Below are 21,799 nucleotides of genomic sequence, written 5' to 3'. Positions count from 1 at the left end.
TTTGCTTAATCACAGGGTATTTGTATAGCTATGAAGTCATCTCCATACACATACATTCACAAGTGTATGACCCACAATTTGGAAATCTGGTCTTTACTGCAATGTTTTTAGAATGTATACAGTAGTATGCAATGCTACAAAAAATAGAAGATTCATTATTATCAACACAAAACATTTTAAATCCAGACCGAGAAGAGACGTGGCAATATTCTGCACCAGTGTGACCACACCAAAAAAATCATTACTAGTCTTAGTGACAATATAATGAACATGTCCATTCCATTTTGGAACAGTTATTTTATTCATCTTGATGCATTTTATTACATTAACATCTGGTAGCATGATACACTCCCTATAACCCATTTTTCATTTGCTCCTGTTTCACTAAGCTTTGTTTCTATGTGTTAGTGCAGTATATTTAATAGTGCAGCTTGAAAAAAAAGAAACCCCATGTTTCAATTACCAAAGGCTGTGTAGTATAGAACTACTGTAAGAACAAGAATATGGTAAGAAACGGATGTAGGAGATTTGGTATTTGATATTTCCAAACTCAAAGTCAAGTGCATGTCCTAGGCGGATCAGCCCTACTCCTGACTTTCACATGAAGTCAAACAAGGCAGGCCGACCCAAGGAAAGCTGCAGTGATCTCTGGGCTGGTCCTAGATAGGGAAACTTGGGATGCCCATACATAGCCACATGCCGCTACATCTTACAGTTACCATTTTTTCTGTGTGTGTTTGTTTGTTTGTGGGGGTTTTCTGCACTGTAGATGGTTTGAAATTGAAGGGGGGAAAAAAAAAAAGAATGTTTTCCTTTCATCAGGTTTCTCTTAGAAATCTTTCAATATCAAATCTTTCAAATCGAAAAGAAGGTATCAGGACTAAACTCTATTCTGACACACACAGTCAGCTTAAGAAAGTGCTTAAGTTGGTATATCCAGTTCGTATTCGCAACAGGTAAACTCAGTGGCTATATCAGAAAACACTGTATTATACATATAAATACCTTCTTCTTGTATTACCTTTGCAAAAACTTTCATGGTATAGCCCAGATATTGCACTCTAGGATCAATAGCTGCGTACGTAGCCAGCATTCTTGTGTTGTGCTGTGCCTGGGAAAATAAAAAAACAGGTGTTTCAATGCAACTTAGGGTTAATTATAGTACAGCCTGCAGTTCAAGCACAGAAGATGCATAATGCAATTGGAGGGCAAGAAATCACAACAATATTCCGTAACATTCATGCAATATTTCCTGTACAAACATTACAGCGCTCGGTTATCGAGACAGCATTAATGCAGTAACAAGAACCTTGGGAAACAGCAGTACTAAGGCCCTAAGATGACTCACACTGGAACAAATTGCGCAAACTGCATCTTCACAGGTGAATGTGCAGCCTGTACGTAAGAAATCGTGCAATTTCACTGTGCTAGATCTAACTGGGAAAAGATGATGGCAGAAAGGCCACGGGAAATGTGGCGCTAACAGCTTTTCTCAGGAGTATTCACAAAACTGCTCTGTGTGCCACGACTCTGCCCTGACGTCAGGCTATACAGCTGCTGGGGTTGGGCTGAGGGTGTGGGCCACTGAATTTGAATAATGCAGAAAAAAAACCCCCAAAAAACCAAAAACACAAAAGCGTTTCAGTTCTGGCTTCAAAATTATTCCCTCGAATTATTGAGCGAGTTACCATCAATTGAACAGCTTGTTTTGAACACAAACCCAAACAGATGCTTACCAGCGTATTGTATAAACTGATGTCTCCTTCTAAGCCACTTCGTCTGTGTTCAAATTTTACTATAGGCACTTTGGCTGTTGTTATAGGCAAGATGTTTCTCAAACCTGGGGAAGCAACACTTTAGTACATAAAACATTTCCATTATCTACATATATAGTAAATGCAAATACAAAAAAAGTAACACTTTAAAACACCTACCTGGATGCTTCTTAAGAACTTTTGCCAAACCTTCTATTATTTCTTTACAGTTTAATTTCTAAGGGGAAAAAAAAAATAATTACAGCTTCAGATGTTAAAACATCGATCCTATCCCAACAAGCACATTTACCCTCAATTATGTATTTCCTAGAGGAAAAAGTCTACGTACAAAAAGAAGTAAGCAATAAGCCAGCACGTAAATTTATGTGAACCAGTGACTCAGATTCTTTATGTGGACATCTACAGTACACTAAATGCATGTCTATAGGGCATTAAAAGTAAAATAGGCAATATCTTGCTTCAATTGCGAGAATTGGGCTTGTTCAGTCTGGAGGAGGCTCCAGGGAGACCTTATAGCACCTTCCAGTACCTGAAGGGGGCCTACAAGGAAGCTGGGAGGGAACTTTTTCCAAGGGCCTGTAGTGACAGGACAAGGGGTAACGGGTTTAAATGGAAAGTGGGGAGATTTAGATTAGATATCAGGAAGAAGTTCTTCCCGGAAAGGGTGGTGAGGCACTGGGACAGGTTGCCCAGAGAAGCTGTGGATGCCCTATCCCTGGAAGTGTTCAAGGCCAGGCGGGATGAGGCTTGGAGCAACCTGGTCTAGGGGAAGGTGTCCCTGCCCATGGCAGGGGGGTTGGAACTGGATAGTCTTTAAGGTCCTGTCCAACCCAACCCATTCTGTGATTCTATGATTCTAATTGTGCAGAGTGCAACAAGACAATGGGCTACGAGCAAAATCCTACCTTTTCTGTGTACAGAAATCTTAACTGAATTTAAAAGCTTAAAGAATTCTTCAATTTAAAACAGTAAGTTTTATCAATTTCAGAACTCTTACCTCTGCATTTTCATGGCCTTCCAATGTCATACAGATATCTAGATCACTGTCCCGAAATCCAAACCCATTCTTTGAAGAGCCAAACAAGCAAAGTCTGGCTTTGTCTGATCAAAAGAGTAGACCAAAAAAAGATGAATTCTTATACAGTCAAAAGGTTAAGTGCTGACTATGGAATATTGCTTAACTGAGATGCGTAGGTGCCCATAAAAAATGAGCTTCAAGAGAGAGCTTACAACGTCACTTCTAAGACTTCCCCGTTGATAAAGAAGGAAGCACAATACTTTAGAAATTATTTCTAGAAAGTAAGGAAGGATAAAGCCCATGTAACTTTTATGAGTGAAATATGTTATGGAGCTACTGTAACCATTAAATGGCATCTCTAAATGTGGTGCAATGTTTTGTGGTATGCGACTGCTTTAAATAAATCAAAATAATGTGCAAACCCAGTCACCAATACAGCTTTACCCCACAGATAAGACTGAGCTACTCTTAAGGTAGTCCAAGAAATACTTCTGGTTCCACTCATACTTTATCTACGTTGCATATTTTTCCTGTGACTAGCGAAATTCGGTCAATCAGTAAGTTTCTGTAACCATAACACACTGTTCAAGAAGATACAAGCAATAAGATTAATATACTTGACGGAACATTATTTTCCCAATTTTTTTGTTTACATTTTGAAACACAATATTATAACATATTTTCATTCATGTAAAGGCAAGCAAAATCAGGTAACTGAGAGGAAGCAATTTCTTTCTAACTGAAAAGAATGCATTTATCTGTTCAACTAAAATGCTAGGAAAATCTCTAACACCTATTCACAGCTTTTCCCTAACCTTTAATAGAATTGGAAATCTTAAGTCTTCCAAGGTTCTGTAACAGGTCTCCATCCTCAGCTGCTGCCAGTAAGCGTTCCCTGATCGCAAGCCAGTTCCAGCAGAATGGGTGGCCTTCTGTGTAAAGCAATGGGCTGGAATTCAGGAGACCCGAGTTTGGTACCTGGCTTTAGGACTGGTTTATGACACCTACAAAAAAATCACTTTGCATCTCTGTGTCTTGACTTCCACCACTGTACTAAGATACTTTGCCTATTTTACGAAAGGGACATGAAGATAAACTCATCAAGATTTCCAAGATACTCAAACATTGGTGACTAGGCAACAAAAGTACTTGGCCCATGACCCAGATAAGACTAAACCCAACTGGCCAGGGCCTATTCAAACTTTTTTTTCTGCTGATAGCAACAGTTCTCTATCTGCATTACTACTCTTCCAGCTCTTCTCCCACTCTAGGGACACTTCCATGGAAGAGCACTGAGGGATGTAAGGTTTAGAAATCGGCAAGACAGCTTTACATACAGAGGGAAAAGAGATTCCACTGTTTTAAGCAAGGAAAATGAGCAATAGTAAGACAAATTACATCTTCATACTCTGGACAACATGAATGAAGAAAGTATTATCCAGAATCACTACCTACTGTTACATACCATTATACTCTTTTCGAATAAATCTTTCCAAACTTGCCAGAATTTGTTCTCTGTTTTGTTGCTCAGATAAAGGAGGGGATAATTCATCTAAGTAAAAACAAGTTAAAACACAGTCAGAGGTGGCATTCAAAAATCTACCTGAAAAATCTTTTTCAGCTAATTCAAAGTATTTCATACCGCGCCTTTTTTTTTTTGTTGCTACATTACTTTCCTTGAATATGTGTTTTTCTTTTTTTATAATGTCATTGGAGTTGTTCGGATTTTATTGCAGATATCTGATTTTTTCTACCATCATCCAAACACAGAGCGGCTTGGGGGGCGCACAACCCACCACAGCACCCAAAAGGAGCTTCTTCCTAAAGAAACCACAGACTCTGACAAACACAAACACTAGTTTTTTCCAGAGTCTAATTTCTGGGAACACTAGTAACTTTACAAACCCAGTGAAAAATCCTGTAGAGTTTCTCAAACCTCCTCTAAGAATTTGATACTACAACCGAGGATTAGATGAAAATGAAAATATTGATGAATTTGTAGCCTAGGGTACCTGGAAGAGCTTCTTCCCACTGAATTTACTGGACTTTAAAACCTTAAATTTTAAGTTCTTACTTTTTCCAGATGACAGTTCACTGTTTACAGTGGAGTACAAACACTTTTCCAACTTACCAAAACATCTTTTACACACTATATCAAGTATTTCCCGAAATCTGTCCGTCATTGGTGGTAGTGGTTTTAGGTCAATTTTCTTGAAATCCTCTGGGCAGTCATTTTTGGAATGTCCATCCCTTTTGCAGATGCTGCATACTATAGTTGGTGGCTTTGCAGGGGGAAACATGCACAAATGCTGTTTTACTTTCAAGGCAGTTCAACAGACCTAACACTTCCATGGAAGTCATGCAACCAAGAACATTTAACATCTGAACACTAACAGAGTCTCTACAAAGAGCAGAACACCCCAACAGGCTGCATTTAGTTCTCACAGTGCATAAGGGCACCTGTAAATTCTACAAGAAAGCAGCAGAGTAAAGGGAGAAAACAAAACAAAAAAAACCCAAACACAAGACAACCAAAACCCAGGATTATTTTTGTGTATGTGTGTGGAAATGAGGAAGCTTTGCATAAATTAGTGCCAACAGACCATCTCATCCAAATGGCATACACATTTGGCATTTTCCAGTCCTGATTAACAGTTAGGTTTTCCAGTCCTGAATAAAAGGCTACAGCTACCACTCGTAACACAGACTGAAACAATTACTGGGAGAATTCCACCATCCATCCACCCTTAGTTTTAGTGATTTGAAAGTAACAGCCCACTGATACAAGACCAGCAGTTTAAAAACACAGCTTACCTTTCCTGAAGTCAAAATAAACTTATCAAACACATAATGCATTTCTTCTGTAGAGAGTCTGCCTTCATCTTTGAGATCATGAGCTTCCACCATTGCTTTGCAGTTGGGCGAGGTAGCTGGTGTGCCAGTGCACTTGCTCTTCGGAGAAGACTCTGTTGCCAAACTCTGCCTACTTTCAGCATTGGAAAATTCATTACTAGAATTTGGATCATCAGGCTGATGTTCACTGCAGTTACAGTGGTGGCTTAGCTCACCTTCTGTTACACAAACTGAAACTTCTAAATCATCCCTCTCTTTAAGTGACTTTTGCTTTAATTCACAGCATTCGTTAGAAATAAGGGATGAAGCTTCTTCTTTGTCTTCATCATAACTAGAGTCCAATGTTGAAAGTAGCAAAGAGTCTGTGTTCTTGGAAGTACATCTTTTGGCTACAGCTTCTACCACTTCATTACATTCAAGTTCATTCTCTGGTACGTTACATCCACTTCCTATATTTTGCTTATCTACAGCTTTTTCCCCTTGTGGAAGGCAACAGTTGGCTACAGGCTCTTCAAATCTTGTGGATTTCTTATTATTCATTTTCCCTTTTTCTTTTTTCTTGGTATCTGGCTTGGATTTAATCCCATCCTTATTTTGTGGACATGCAAAATATTTATACGCTGTCCTAAATCGCTCCAGGATGTACTCAAATACCATCTGGCTATTTAGACTTCGTGCAACATTCCTCTTTAGTGCAAAAGGATCTAGGAAGAAAAAGAACAATTTCATTAGCAAACTATAATTTCTACATTTCACTGAAGCAGCTGAAATACCTAAGTTATGATACAGCAGTTAAAAAGAGATTCTTGTAATATAATCCAGAATTGTATTTGGATATGCTCAGAGAACACAGGGCCCACAAGATTTTTTGGACTTCTTCCATACACAACACATGTGTGGCCATGAATGGTTGGCTACCATAAACCATTCTAAATAGTGTTATTTAACAAGCAAACCACAGGTATATTGTACCATTATATTATGGTCAATTTCTAAAGTAGAAATTAAAATAAACATACAAAGGAAAAAATTGTAGGCCTGCCTGAACTTTTTTCCCCTCACTGAAGAAGGATTTGCTTTTCCATTAAGAAATTGATTTTTCTAAGAGTAACGTTAAGGTTATAAGCATTATATGAACCAATCTCGCCAGGTTTCATTCTTAGTCCTTCCTAGCGATTTCTAGATCAAACATGTTTTCCAAGTAAAAAGAGCACTTGTGTAGTTGCTATAAGTTTGCCTGGGAAGATAGCATCAAACTGAGATTCTGTTACTTCATAATTTCAGTTACAAACTTAACATTAAAAAAAAAAAAAGGTAAAAATTAAAACAAAAAACCACCCACAGAACAAACACACACACAAAACACTGAGACCAACAATAGCAGGTATCAGAACCAGAATGCAATCTGTTTTTTGAAATTATTTCCTGTTTCTTCCTCAACAATTTGCCCTTTCATCTTACAGGTTTTAGTTTCCCACATGCTGAATATACACTACTCCCATTTGAAAACTCTCTAGCTAAAAGCGATTGAAGAAAAGAATTGGGAGAGGAAATTAAAGCCACAGGAGTATCTCAAGACCACAACTCTACATGTGCCTCCACAATTTATTGCTTGGTTTTCTCCTTTTTACTTTTCCTTCTTGCTCTTCTTGCACCTTACAGACTCATCCTCCAAGATAACTTTAGTAACTCATTCTCTATCTTTATGATTCTCTTTGACCTATTTCTCCTTGTCCCCTCCATCACCTCACGTGTGTTACAGAGAAGCTCTTTCATCATTGATTCTATGATCAACAACTCTAGAAAGTGTCCAGAATTCATTATTCATGCTCTTCCAAAAATAGCACCTTGAAGGTTTCTACACCTTCCTTAAATACCAAATTTCTCTGTTCTTAAGGCCAATTCCAAATGCCATGCATTGCTCCGTGACTTTCCCTGTTAAGTACTGTTTACATCTTTTTCTGAGCTGAGGAACAGAATAAAGATGTCTCCCAGTTATAAAGCAGTAATAGACAAAATAATTTTCTTTCTTGCTCTCCCCAACATATATAAAACTCAGGGTATGCATTATCAGCAAGTTCATATCGCCTCATTCCCTGGAAAAAGCACTTAGAAGGATATTCAGGCCCTGAAGCATAGCCTATGACGTGCCATTCAGTCTCACAGTATGGAAATACTACCAACATGGAAAGGGACAACAGAGCTGCTCTCTGTGCATGTGTTACTTCCATGAGTTTGCTCCAGCTCACTTGGATCAGAGCTAACCTCTCTGCTCAGTCTGCATTACAGTCAGAGGAAACAAACTGAGAGCTGGTAACACTCAACATACATTGCAAGGTTTGGAAATGCAGCTAGAGGTGTTGAAAACTCATAATATCACAATTATTAAAAAAGGAATAAACAGCAGCTTACAGAAAAAATGGAACAGAGATAAGAACAGAATGGTAAGAAACGATGAGACAAACTTAGATCTTGTACTTCAAGGACCAGAGTTGCAAAAAGTAGTACTAAATGAAAATTTGTCTTCCAACAGGCTATATAGCTAACAGAATACGGAAAAAACAATTCACTCTCCCCTCCAATTATTGATCTAGTTTACTGTTCAGACTTCTTGTGACAGACTTGTATTAGGTCAATAAAGACAATAACGCAGGATGACTACAGGACGAGAAGAGGGTATTACCCTACCTTCAATGGCTATTCGCCTTTTAGGCCAGTTTTTATTCTCTCTGGTTAAGAGTTCTTGTACCCGTATGCTGATGACGTATTCCTCCAAAGCAAATTCCAGTGTGTAAAACTTCAACAGTTCTAACCACAGTTGCCCCAGTGAAACTTGGTGAGGGGTTTTGAATGCTAAGAGAGACTGAAACATATGGACAAGAATACTCAAGTGCAGTAAGAAATGAAAATTCCCATCTTTTTCCTGGTTCCATCCAATATTAATATTTAAAGATAAAAAACAGGGATAAGAGAGAGAATATGGTTTTCAACCACAAAGCCGTGACTTACATTGCCATGTTTCTCCTTCGCATTACTTTGGTTGTCCACTTCCAAGCTTGTTACCTTTTTACCACCACCCTTTTGTTGTTCAACTTTAGTTTTACTTTCCGCTCCAACGGCGTTTTTTCCTGCACCATTTGTTGGTGGTTTGTACTCCCATCGTACAAACTCCTCCTCTTCTATACCTTTCAGCTGGTGGTCATCTGGCCTCTTTGAATCAAAGCCTTCAATCTAACAACAATTAAAGCAGCTCTGGAACAAGACTGTATACAATACATACAACCAAAAGTTTTCACCAAAGGAAACTCTGACAACTGCGGTATTTATCCCCCTCAAGAACAACTGATGTCAGAGAAATAAATTCAGAGAATTAAAGAAAACATTTGTCTTTTCTCCAAAATAAAGCTTGACACAACTGCACAGGCTGTAGCTACTGCCTTTTTTTTTTAGTCATCAGACATCAACCATGTGAGGATTAAGTACCAGTGCCTTTTATTTACAAATTTGTTAAAATCAAATTCTGTGCATTTTATGACCTTGCAGAACACAGAAATAACTCCAACAACAATAAGATTACTATATTACCAGAGCACTCACCCAATTGCCCAAATAGGAGGGTAAAATACGTGGTTTTCTTTGTTGAAGAAAAAATATCACCATTAAGGCAAAGGAATATGAAGGAATCCCACCTTCAGCCTGACAGTCAATGTGACAGAGCTGCAAGAGTATAAAACATTACTTTTATGATGAAACATTAGCATCTTAATTTAAAATCTATTTAAAATGACAAATGTTAAAGAAATGTGAGAAACATATTAAGAGTAAAATGGAAAATCCTTTATCTCAGAAACTGCAGTTGTCATGGGCTATGCCATGCCACATACAGACAAAATGCAAATTAGAGTAACTGGTACAGTGTCTTACTATTTTATTATATGTTAGGCTCATCAGTTTCATCACATTTTGTGACTGTGTGACACATTTACGTTCCCAACTGGAATTGCAGTCAACTATCAGGTTTTTTTATTGTGCGATCTCTCATGTACAGAGATGGGAATTCTATGCACCTGGCTGCAATCTGACACTGATCCCTTCTACAGAAACTCAAAAGATGTTATAAACCTGTTAGACTTTGAACAGTTCTTCGTAGTCTCTACTGCTGCTACCTGTATGCTGTGAAAATGGAAATTTTGAAAAAACACCTTGCTAAATCAAGCACCAGGGTATGATGACAGACCCTTTTTTGAGCAAATTAACTTCTTTCAATGTGACCCCAACAGCAGAAAGTTTGCAAGATCTGACTGCTCTGGTGAGCTGGTTTTCAAGGATCAATTAACTAGTTTTAAGGAATGAGCATAACAGCCTGCTAACTGAATAGTGGAAGCTCCATATATATTCACAGTTTCACACCAAAATCTTCAGCCTCATTCTGGCCTGTCAGGTAAGAGGTGAACTAGTGGCGTAAAGTTCTTTCCTACAAACATATTCATGATATGTTATACATTACACTGTATGCAGTACTTAAAAAAGAGGAAATAAACATAATCAATTATCCTCAATATTTATAAACTTACTCTAGCCCAGTAGCGAAAAGCCAAAACCAAGGGAATAAGGACAGGCTCCAGTTTACCAAGCGCAGCCAGCAGGTCAGTTGTAAGGCAAGCCACATCGTTTCTAGCACTTACTTTACATGTCAAACCACTGTAATGACAAATGCAAAACAGATAAAAAGAGTTATCACCTTGGGTATACAAATGATGCTTGGTGCAGGGGGGAGGTGGGGCATCACATCCACCATAATAAAAACATGTATCAGTGTCTCCTGATCCAAGAAACTGAACTTTTTAAACAGAGCTACAGAACATAATCACATTTTCTTTACTATTAACCCATCAGTCGGATCTAGAACTTAACAGAAGTTCATTGCAGCTAAAAGTATAAAAAAAGCATTAAGAATTTGCTCTAAGTTCTGCCATTACTTAATTGTGAAATCTTAACTCAAACTCCATGTTTATCTTCCACATACCAAGTAAGTAAGTAAATAAATTCCCCAGGCCTGCTGCATATTAAGAGTTGGTAAGTCCACAAAACAGCTGCTCTAAAAACTTGCAGTTTGCTTCTCAGAATGATTATTTCTATTCTCTTAGCACTTACAAGACATCTGCATAATCTAGAAACACAGGAAGAGATATGCCCACCCTTGTTGCATTTACCTCCCCAGAGTTTCAATCACATACCTCTAGCCAGTCCAAGCAATGTGGACATCATACAGCAACCATGTTTCATTTGAAGGTTGCTACTTCAGAATTTACTAGAACTGTCAGATGAGGTGTCTGTACTGATAACGTTTATCTTATAACGTTTTTAAAACCTTGAATTAAACTGCTAACAGAGATTTTAAATACCAACTGAAAACCATTCCATTCTTTCCTTATTTAATTAAAAGCAGAACTTGTATTTTCAGACTCCTACAACTAATGAGCTCTGTGAGGCAGATAAACGAAGCTAAGCTTACTTTCTAGATTGTATTTTTGTGTATGAGCAACTCCCCTTTAACGTGAATGTTAGCAAATCTTACAGTAATACTTTGTGTCAGGAGTGCAGGCAAGCGGCTGCTATGAACAAGCATAGCAGAAACAGGTATCTCATTAAAAATCCTTTTCAATGACACGTACCTTTTAACATCTTTGCAAAAGACAACAGGAACTTTGGCATGGAAATCTGACTCCACATCTGAGTAGACAGCTGAGCAAGGAGAAAAAAAAAAAAACATTATGTGTGAAAGTCTTACAGTTTTCCCAGTTGTGTCTTTAACACTATTACATTTATACCATGCTTTTACAGAACAAGTTCTGCGCAGTGAACCAGTAAGCAATAGTTTCTGGTTACTATTGATGCTCACCACCAGTATCACGCAGCCAGCAGGAAAAAAAACAAAACAGAAGAAAAACCCCTGTCAGGAAACGGGCTGGTATCCCTTCTAGAACTGCTTTGTCTTTACTACATTTGAAAGACACAAGGTTGAATCCCTGACAAACCATCAGGATAGTTTGAGAACCACTTATGGAGCTGACCTACCATTTCCTGAAGGATCAAAACTGCAACACTACTTGTGTCACTTGGTTCAGGACATGTGGATTACAGGGTTAGATGACTCCCTGATGGAACAAGGAGGCTACAAGTTTCAGAACTCTTGTAGTAGTTCTCACTGATGTTCACATGCCCGTGGAAAGTGGTCATTGTGCTTATCGCTTAGAATTTCTCTTACAAAGTTAAATACATTTTGATTTGGCATCTAACACTATTACCATGAATTCTGGCAATCCGAACTGCAATACTTGAGCTGCCATTCTCCTGCTGCACATTCTCACCTCTCATACTAACACTGGTATTCATAAAAATCACACTCAAAAAACCAGCTCAGGCACAAAATAGATTAGTTTTCAACCAAAGTAAGTTTACAGAAAAATTAAGCACAAAACCAACTGAGCAGCAGTTGGAAAATTAAAGAGAAACCAGATGCAACTAGAACTCACCACTATTCTTCAAGATTTCAAGCACCTGTATCAGAACATCTGGTTGACTCATCTAAAATGGCAAAAGTAGAGCAGGTTACATTACTCAGACTAGCCTACTTATCTTAAACTTTATTTAAAACTACTTAGGTTGCACACCTAGTAACACTGTGCTCTTTCACAACTGAGAAATCCTGTGTCAGCATTAACGAGAGTTAACTGTATCTGTCTGCACCATGAAAACATGTACTAACGAACATGTTAGCCAGCATTCTTTTAGCGTACAGCTTTTTTAGCTAATACTTCTGTTCTTGATCCATATTAACTAGCATAAGTGGTTTTGTTTTTTTGGAAAAGGCCAGAAGTTATCTAATAGGCAATGAAAACATTACCCACTGGATTCAGAGAACATCTGACACCAAATCAGAGACGATACGCTTCATGCTACTCTAATACCATGTGCTCCAGTAGAAGATGAAGGCAATGGAGTAGAAATAAATGTTGATGGCGTTGATTTATAACAGAGTGTTAGTTAATACAAGATAATATCCACACACCTTAGGGGGGAATTTGATATCAATGTTAACATCGCTGGTCTTAAAAGCGAATCTAGTTAAACAGGAGCCATACATCCTCAGTGAACAGTCTGGAAGAGAGAGAAACACCATTATTTAACAGCCAGTAAATAAGGTATTCCTCAATGGATAATGCACACCTTGCTTTCGATACTGCACCTCCATTGGTACTCCCTAAGATTAATGAATATTGAACCACCTTCTCACTCCTGTGAAGGCTAGTCATTTCCATAACATAACATCACAGGAAAATGGATAATTCAAACAGTGTAATTACCAAATGTCCAGAAACTTTCAAGCTGTTTTAAAGTATTTTTGCAATGCAGCTTTAGTTCTGTTTGTTCTTAATTTAAAATTAAATATAAAATATTAGTAACTGTCCCCATCTCAATGCAGGATTTTATTTAACAGCTGTTGTTAACTACAGCTTGACTTCACTGCAGCAGTTAGCCAATTACAAAATTCTTTGTTGCCTCATACACTTTTGACAAAAAAAATTGTGTATGTGCTACAATCCATTAATTGTGTTAGCAAGTTCCTATGCACAATTCATTAGGAAATATGCATATAAAATGTAAATTCAAGAGACAAAGAGTATCCATTTAGTGTTTTTATAGATAAGAGTTCCCTATCTGCAAAGGCGTACAACAGATCTAAGCTAATTAGAAAGTAAATATTCAGTAATAATATCATGAGAAATGTCATTCCACCCCATAAACAATAATTTATTCCAATTCTTGGTATAATTTTTACAGATGAAAACTCTCCTGCAATATGTATTAGGAGAGTTATGTATTTGACATATTTATGTCAGCTGAAAATTGAGACTGTTCTCAGTCCCTCCCAAATCCAACACACTGCTGAAGCAGGGTCACCTACAGCCAGTTGCCCTGAACTGCTGTTTTGACATATTTATGTCAGCTGAAAATTGAGACTGTTCTCAGTCCCTCCCAAATCCAACACACTGCTGAAGCAGGGTCACCTACAGCCAGTTGCCCTGAACTGCTTCCAGTTGTGTTTTGAAAATCTCCAAGAATGGAGAGTCCACAACCACTCCAGGCAGCCTGTGCCAGTGTTCAACCAGCCTCACAGTGAAGAGGGGTTTTCTTGTATTTTTTCTGAGTGCCTTTATTTGTGTTCTGATCAAACTCTCACAAACATAACCACAACAAAATAATTCTTAAAAAAAAAAAAATTGAATCTTATACATACACATCTTCAAACAAACCTTTATTTTTCACTACTTAGAAACTAGCACTCTCAAAAGGACTTTCTGTATGGTAAATAATTACTATTATTATTACTACTACAACATTATAATTACTTCCAATGGCTTTTCACAGTAGTAAGAATTTTTCATAGTTCTAACATAAGCTCAAGAGAAAAATCATGCCAGAACATCCCATGCTTTCTACGCTGTGCATGAATTATTTTTTTCCCTAATTTACAATTTAGGAGAACACATTCACTAAAACACAGCAGGCTTTGAAAAGGAGAATAACGAATTGTAATTTACTACAGACTCCCCCTTCCACTACTATACCTCGTATCAGCTCATCAGACCAAACAAGTCAGCCAGTGAGTAACACCAACACAGCAATTTCCATGATTATTTATGTAGAAGTAGTCATTTCCTTTGCTTAGTCTTATGCTAATATACTATCAGCAGAAAACTCAACAGCGTGTCAGAACAGAAGTTTGCCCTAGGAGCCACATATGGCAGTATTACAGAGCAAACAGACCAGCAAACCTCCACCCTACAAGTCCCTGTTCTATTCAACACCTTATGTTTAAGCATGTATTTAATACAGCTCCTAAAACTAAAACTGATCATCCTGCAGCAAACAAACAAAATCTTTCTTACTACTGTATTTTTATAGAGCAAAGGGAAGGTATTTCTTAAATAGAATGTCAGTACAGAATATCAATCCAATTTCAATATAGATGAAATAAAAAGTTTGAAAACTTATTTTTTGTCAATGACATTAATACCTTCTTTTGTTCAGATTCACTGAAAAACAAACCATAATGCCAACACTACTGTAGCTCCAAAACTCAGCTGTCAAACTCCCAGTGTATTAACTACAGGAGATGATGGGAAATCAATACAAAGAATCAAATGTCAAAGAAAATTCATTGTTATATTACTCATTTTATTTTCTGGGAGTTGTATAAATTAGATCTGAATGTTTAACATGTCCTCTTGAAGTAACATACTGTGCTTGTGAAGGGGGAGGAGAAGTAGGATTACCCTTCAACTTACCCAGACAAATTTTACGAACTTTATTAATGCACTGAACTTCACTGACCCACTGAAGCAAAAAAATGGGATGAGGCATTTAACCTATTCAGACTTTAAAAAAAATTATTCTTATTTTTAATCACATAAAGCACTCCGTCAAGAAAAAGGCAGATGAGGTATGAAATTTGTATGTGGTCACGTAAATGTAGTATTTTGGGAAGAGACTTTGGGAAGCTATAGCTGATCTCAAAGTACTTCTCCTCATTTTAGGGCCCATTAACCATAAATACATATGAGAAGAAATAACTGTTAAACGATAACCCATGTTGATTTTAATGACTTCTTATAACGAACAGTTACTGATTAGTACTTGCAGATTGTTTGAGACCACAGTTAAGTACTGAAAATGTCTCATATACTTACCAAAATCACTCATAGCTGAGGTCTGCGTTTTTTTCCTAAAACCATGCTTTTTAGAAAAAGTGCCTCATGCACCTTTTATCAACCCTGAAAGATGTTATAAACAACTGAAGGACTGGTAGGAAAAAAATACATTTCAAACTCCTCCTCATTCTCCCCTCTTGCTATACTTAAATTAGTTTAATTAAATGCACTTGGAAAAGAAAAATCTCCACTGTAACAGCCAGAGATATTCAGTATCACGAGGGAAGGTACAGGTGGAAAGGTTTGTAGGACTAGAGCCTGAGGGAGATCCTCAGTGGCTGATGCTTTAAACACGACCAGGAAGGAAATATTTCGTGCCCTGGAAATTTCCAAGCTTCATCAGAAATCATCACTTTGAAGAGGATGAATAACTTCAATAAACACAAAGCAGAAAGCAGCAAAAATAAGCACAGTCATATATTCCTCTTTTTGTAGGTGTGTTAGCTCCTTCTAAATCAACTGCCAGTCTGTGTTAAAATGCTTATGCATAGTATTATTGTATAATATAAAGACAATTTAACCCCAAATGCATTAATTCACCATAAATGAAGGTACCAAAATCCATGCAAAACTAACAATTTTCACCTAAAGAAAATGGAGACTATTGCGAATACCTGGTAAGGGCTGTTGAATAATTTTCTCCATCTCATTTACAATTTCTTGACGAATTCTGAAGTCGTCATCTGATATGCCTTGTTCGTTTGCTGCCTCAAGGAGTGTAAAACTCAGAGCAGCCAACTGTGCAGAAGAGGGTGGTGGGAGGGCACGCAGCTCATTTTCTTCTTGTTTTTCCTGAATAATTGTTGGATGACAAAGGTAAAAACTGGCATTATAAGAGAAAAAGGTTTTCTCATACTATTGCATGATATTAGAATGTGCTGTTTGTGTTCTTCTCTAAAGTCCTGACCAAACACCTTCAAAGGCAGGAACTCTGGGGCTAACTGGCAAATGTACTCGTGTGGCTCACAGAAACAAGGGTAGATGCTCAGTGTTTAAAAGAGAACACGTTGTTTCACAGCTGGCAGCTGGGGAGGAAATCTGCAGTGTTACATTCCCGAGACACATTTTATGACAGTTCTGAAACAGAATTCATCCAAGAAGATGAAAAGCTGTAATTGTTCCTATATAATAAAAGCAACTGAGCTGAGAAAGTTTTTCTAGGGTCACGCAGATTTCTTTCAGTGGACTGTACTTAAAGTAAAGGTATCAGAGACAGAAAAAGTGTTCCTAGCTCCAAGAAATTTTGATAAATTGGGTATCATTGCTGCCTGAACAGCTGGTACCAGAAAGTGCTATTTTTAGTGCACCAAATTATAATCAATTTAATCCAACAGCAAGAAGTATGTCAGATGGATCAAGTCATTTGGGAGTAAGTACAACAACTAGTTGTTTCACAAATTCATCAACTAAGTTAAAACTGTGACTGACAAGAGAAATAAATACTAACCAGAAAATAATTATGCACTAAGAAAACACAGTCCAGTATGAAAACGCTGGGATAGTTCTAGGCAGCATCTCTCAATTCTTCTGTTCTTATTTGAACAAATTTAGCCTAAGAAAGAATATGTGTATTTTTAATGGGCTGTTTCTTTAATGCCACTGCTGCAGGGTTTCTTCAGTGGGGAAGCCACAGCTGCTGCTAAGCTTATTTGACAGTCACGTATCTCATAGTTAGAGCTGGAAATAGGTGTACTTTATGAAGTTACATACCTCTCTCATCACTGGATTGTGGCACACAACATAAAGCTGTTTGAAGACAAGTGTTAAAACTGAAACCTCTCCCTGTCCTACAGCATTTCCATTCAGTGATAAAGGAACCTCATTCCTCTGTTCGTATCTCCATGCCCAGATGAAAAGCATGGTGAAAAGTGTTCCCATATCAAACACGGGGCTGGTTTGTTGCTGTTTGGGGGTTTCTGGGTTTTTTTTTGCATGATGCAATTTAGCAGACCGAAAGAAAACCAGAATCCTTTACAAATAATAACTGAACATACTGCTGAAATGTTACTTTCTCAGTTGTAACAGATTTATGGCATTCAGAGTGATGGCTTGCATAGATGATCGAATTCAAACATTCATTACAAACAGAAGTATGGTAAGAAATACATGGAAGCAGGAATAATTGAATTCTGGGGAATGTTTGAAGAGTAATTTTAACCATCAATCACAAAACCTTACATACATGGGAATTTGTAGCTCTTCAGCAGCATTTACAAAAATGGGTTGTCAGGAACATCTGCGTGCCATTTACTGGATTTCATGCATGTAACAGTTCTTTAAAGCAAACAGTAACACCACGGTATCTGGTAAGGAAACTTTTTCTCTTTGAAAATGTTAGAACTCTTTTTCATATTAAAGACATACATAAACCCAGGGAGATGATGAGTGACTCTGGAACTGAATCCCTCCCTACTTTACCTCTTTTTTTTAAGTCTAGACACACTATCCCCTCCACTTACCCATCACAGAAAGGATGTAGATAAAAATCTCACACTTCAGATGAAAGAGAAAAAAACAGGAAAAAAAATCAACATCCCCAACCCATTTCCAGTCCTTGGCGTCCTGCTACCAACAATACTAGTTTTGGAAGAAACAGAAAAACCAAATATGTTTCTCACCTAAGTTACCTTCTGTTCTGAGAAGTATGATGAACTGCCTACTACTCAGCGACACTAATTTAGAAGCAGTGACCACAAATGTTCCTTCCTCTCTGCCTGGAGAGATCATCAAGCCCTTCCTCTCCAATAGAAAACGAGCAACAAAAATATGTAGATCTCTGCTCAGAACACAAACTTTCACTTAAATGAAGATGACCGAACAAAACACCACAAAATAAAAAAATTCTAAAAAAAAAAAAAAAGGCAGTCAAAATTTTATTTGTTAACTTACCATTATATTTTTCTTATGACGTTTTTCTTTAATATGCTTGTGAGCTCCCTGGATATTTTCAATGTGAACTAAGCAGAGCTTGCATAGATACTGACAGTTGGTGTATTCTGGGGAGCGCTGAGGAAAAAGGGCCATAGATTAAAAGAAAGTATTTCTGCCAATAGTGTCTGAAAAATTCAAGTCTTTGAGTAATAGATTGTATTTCACAATTATGTAACACTTGTAATGTCAAGGTGCTTTGCAAACGTTAAGCAGTCTTCAAAAACCACAGTGGAAATGGATTTTTACCCATATGACAAGGGGGAAAGAGAGGAAAGGAAGTGAGATGACTTGAATATCACACCTCTCAGTAAACTGTAGTCAGGCAAGATTCAGACTAAAGAGTTTATGCCTCTTAAGGCTGACCTAAAGGACGGTAAGCCATTCCTTCCTCAGCTCAAGCTTTTAATAACTATGGATTTAGTAAATCTCAGCATCTATCCTCCTTTCCCTGATGAGAAAATAGGAAGTATTCATCATATTATCTACTATACGTGTTATGACAGATGGTGTTGTTGTTTGGCTAGCATATTCACAGCGTACTGTGCAAGTACCACATCTTTTGTTCTGTTAAAAAGGGTGCGGCTGGCCAGCAAGGAGGAAGAGAGCCTGTTTCTGACTTACTAATGACTATACTCTGGATAAGGTGGGATTCTCTGACAAGGGGTAAGATTATTTCATTTTGATGAATAATTTGGGATGCTCAGAATCACAGAAACATGCAGAACAAGCAGCTTTTTGTATAGACAGGCTGGGAGAGATGTAGTACACAAATGGAGAGCTGGGAGACCTCTGGGAGTCTGCAAGAAGCAGCAAGACATGGGAGATGATGGGGGAGTGGGGGGGAAGTCACCGTTACCTAGAGTCCAAGAGAGGATACTGTGTGGTTTATTCAACCAAGAAACCACCAAGAACTACTAGACTAAAAGGCAGAAAGGACCACGTCTGCAAAGATGAGGGGCTATTTGCAAATACTCCACTTTGATCTGTCTCATCCTGCAGTTTATTTTCTTGTTCTAATAAAACACAGCTACAGAGACTGCAAACGTTTTGATATGCTCACTGCAAAGACAAAAGGGGCCCAACAAAAAGCCTTCATTTTCCTCCACACTTGTTAGCATTTTTCCAATAACTGCTAGCAGTTATAAGTGGGAGAGAAAAAAACCCTACTTAACATTTTCATCCTAATTCTAATACACCTATATTTACTAAAACTGAAAAGCATACTGAAAACACCAGATGTTTAAACAGTGACATAACAATGAATGAACAGAGAACACCATTTTAAGACACTAAGATGGACTACAGATCAGTTACACTTGACTTACTATATGGAAACCTAAACCACTGCTAAATTTGGGCAAGTTTTTCCACTTACTAAGTTTGTTCTTTCACTTCAAGGAGGGGGAAAATAAGGTCTGATACCCTTCAACTGCAAAGTAAATAACAATTTTAAATTATGATGACTGAAGTAAACCAAAAATATTTTACTACTCTTCTAAATCTGAATGACTACCACAATAATTGTATTTTTTTAATTAGGTTTTTCATTACAATACTGATCTGCATTATTAAGTAAACAGATGTTTCCAGAAAAGTTGAATCACCTTTTATTTTGCCTTTATTGTGCAGCCTTTTTTTATCACCTAGTTATGCTTAACACCAATGAAAGGGACAAGAACTCAAAATAGTGAGACAAAAATACCCTACAGACTACTACTTGAGTAAGAAGCATCCAAACAAGCCAAGCCTGATGAAATTCGTGCTTGGATATTCAAGAAGCTAATCCATCTCAGAGCCAGTTGTATTTTAAAGAACTCATGGAGAATGGGAAGGTTCCAGATCACTAAGAAAGAGAAACTTAAGACTATCTTCAAAAGGTTAAAGAGGATGAGCCAAAGAATGAAAGACCAGTCAGAATTAGCATCCAGAAAAACACTGTAATAAGTTATTAATAAGTAAATAAGAAAAAAATAGAACAGGTCATAGGTGACAAACTGATCTGCTATAAACAAACTGCACTAAACCAATTTTAGGGTTGGTTTTTTTAAGATAAAATCTCAGGGCTTGAAAAAGCAGCAGCAGATGTTGTATCTTGGATTTGAATTGAAGGTTTTTGTCACTTGTCATAGTATCAGTCTCAAAAGGAGACCATAAATACTATCTAAATAAAGAACAGTAAGGTAGGAGCAAAACTGCTCAGAAAAGTGTCCTCAGAGCACACATACTTAGGCTGGTTCACCACCAGTCTAACAGCATGTGCCAAGTGTTTTTCAACAAGGGTCCTTCTGGGATCAAAAACATTCATATTTTTATGGAAGACTTTGGAAACACAGTAGAAGGTGCGTTGACTACAAATGCAAAAGTTGGGAAAGGTTACAGAAAACCTAAGATGACAAAAACTCAGTGATCACAACAAAGGATAGAAATGGAATAAATAAGCTGCAAATAAATAATACCAAAGCAATATGTATCATTCCTCCTTAGATATTATGAACGGCAAACAATACAAAGCTGGGAACACCCGATTGGGCATTTCCTAAGAAAAGGATCATTGCTGGTCAAGCTACCAGCCAACATCCTACTGCTGCTAAAAAAGCAGAGATTCGAAACATAAATGGTGTATTTCAGACAGATGAAGTTATCTCTCCTCTTTATACCTGAGACCTCAGCTGAACATGTCCAATCAGGGCTACCAGTTACATGGTGGATGACTACAGAAAAGCAACAAGAATGTACCAGTAACTAAAAAATTCCTAAGACGGAAGTACAAAGGTGAGTGTAAAGCACGTAAGACTGCAGGAATGGTAATGATCTTCAAACGTGTAGGAAGTTGCTGAAAAAAGTAATAAACTTATGTTTATTTTCCTAGGAAAACATATGAGGGCTTAAAAATGCTGCAAGAGACACTTAGATTAGACATGAAGAAAAACAACTGGGTTGCCCACACTGACTTCAAAATTTGTCTGAGTGAAGATAATATTAAGAACTGTTTAGATGACCATTTTTAAAGTCAACTTCACTGTAGGTGACTCGGACTGGTGGAAGGATAATCTACTGAAGATAGCACAAGGTTCCTTTCGATCCTGGATTCCGAGTCTCCAGGTAACCAGACTTTCTAGAAAATCTTAGGTAATTAATGGAACTGTAAACCTTTAGGTCTGCAGAATACAAAAATACCATTCTACAAAGGCTACATGTGCCACAAAAGGAACACCAGGTTTCCAACCCATATTATCTGCCCTGATGCATGACTAGTCAACTACTAGGGATAGTATCTTAGATCACTGAAGTGATTCATTATAAAGGAGAAAGAAACAGAGGCAACAGACTCTCGTAGCAATACCACCCAACCAGAAATATGGTGATGCTAATGAAAGAAGACACCCATTTTCTTTTTTATCTGATAAATAACTCAACCTACTTTTTCAAGTCGGGAAATATAATCT

General features: G+C 37.6%; 1 protein-coding gene across 1 annotated transcript in view; it reads right to left on the bottom strand.

Moving 5' to 3' along the window:
- The window catches only part of ZCCHC11 (zinc finger, CCHC domain containing 11), a 40,164-nt gene that overhangs the window by 15,828 nt on the left and 2,537 nt on the right, over positions 1 to 21,799 (bottom strand). Inside the window, exons 2-18 of the mRNA XM_010154323.1 lie at positions 21,775 to 21,799; positions 18,312 to 18,428; positions 16,037 to 16,214; positions 12,719 to 12,807; positions 12,183 to 12,234; positions 11,322 to 11,391; positions 10,221 to 10,347; positions 9,244 to 9,363; positions 8,656 to 8,877; positions 8,335 to 8,509; positions 5,608 to 6,350; positions 4,925 to 5,075; positions 4,259 to 4,345; positions 2,773 to 2,876; positions 1,935 to 1,992; positions 1,737 to 1,840; positions 1,022 to 1,111 (exon numbers count right to left, since the gene is read on the bottom strand). The exon at positions 21,775 to 21,799 is cut by the window's right edge and continues 157 nt beyond it. Coding sequence (XP_010152625.1) covers positions 1,022 to 1,111; positions 1,737 to 1,840; positions 1,935 to 1,992; positions 2,773 to 2,876; positions 4,259 to 4,345; positions 4,925 to 5,075; positions 5,608 to 6,350; positions 8,335 to 8,509; positions 8,656 to 8,877; positions 9,244 to 9,363; positions 10,221 to 10,347; positions 11,322 to 11,391; positions 12,183 to 12,234; positions 12,719 to 12,807; positions 16,037 to 16,214; positions 18,312 to 18,428; positions 21,775 to 21,799 — 2,512 coding nt within the window. The remainder of the gene's footprint in view (positions 1 to 1,021; positions 1,112 to 1,736; positions 1,841 to 1,934; positions 1,993 to 2,772; positions 2,877 to 4,258; positions 4,346 to 4,924; positions 5,076 to 5,607; positions 6,351 to 8,334; positions 8,510 to 8,655; positions 8,878 to 9,243; positions 9,364 to 10,220; positions 10,348 to 11,321; positions 11,392 to 12,182; positions 12,235 to 12,718; positions 12,808 to 16,036; positions 16,215 to 18,311; positions 18,429 to 21,774) is intronic.

The sequence above is a fragment of the Eurypyga helias genome, unplaced genomic scaffold, assembly GCF_000690775.1.
Source record: "Eurypyga helias isolate BGI_N326 unplaced genomic scaffold, ASM69077v1 scaffold6266, whole genome shotgun sequence".
Taxonomy (NCBI): domain Eukaryota; kingdom Metazoa; phylum Chordata; class Aves; order Eurypygiformes; family Eurypygidae; genus Eurypyga; species Eurypyga helias.
This window is presented reverse-complemented; position numbering and strand designations above follow the sequence as displayed.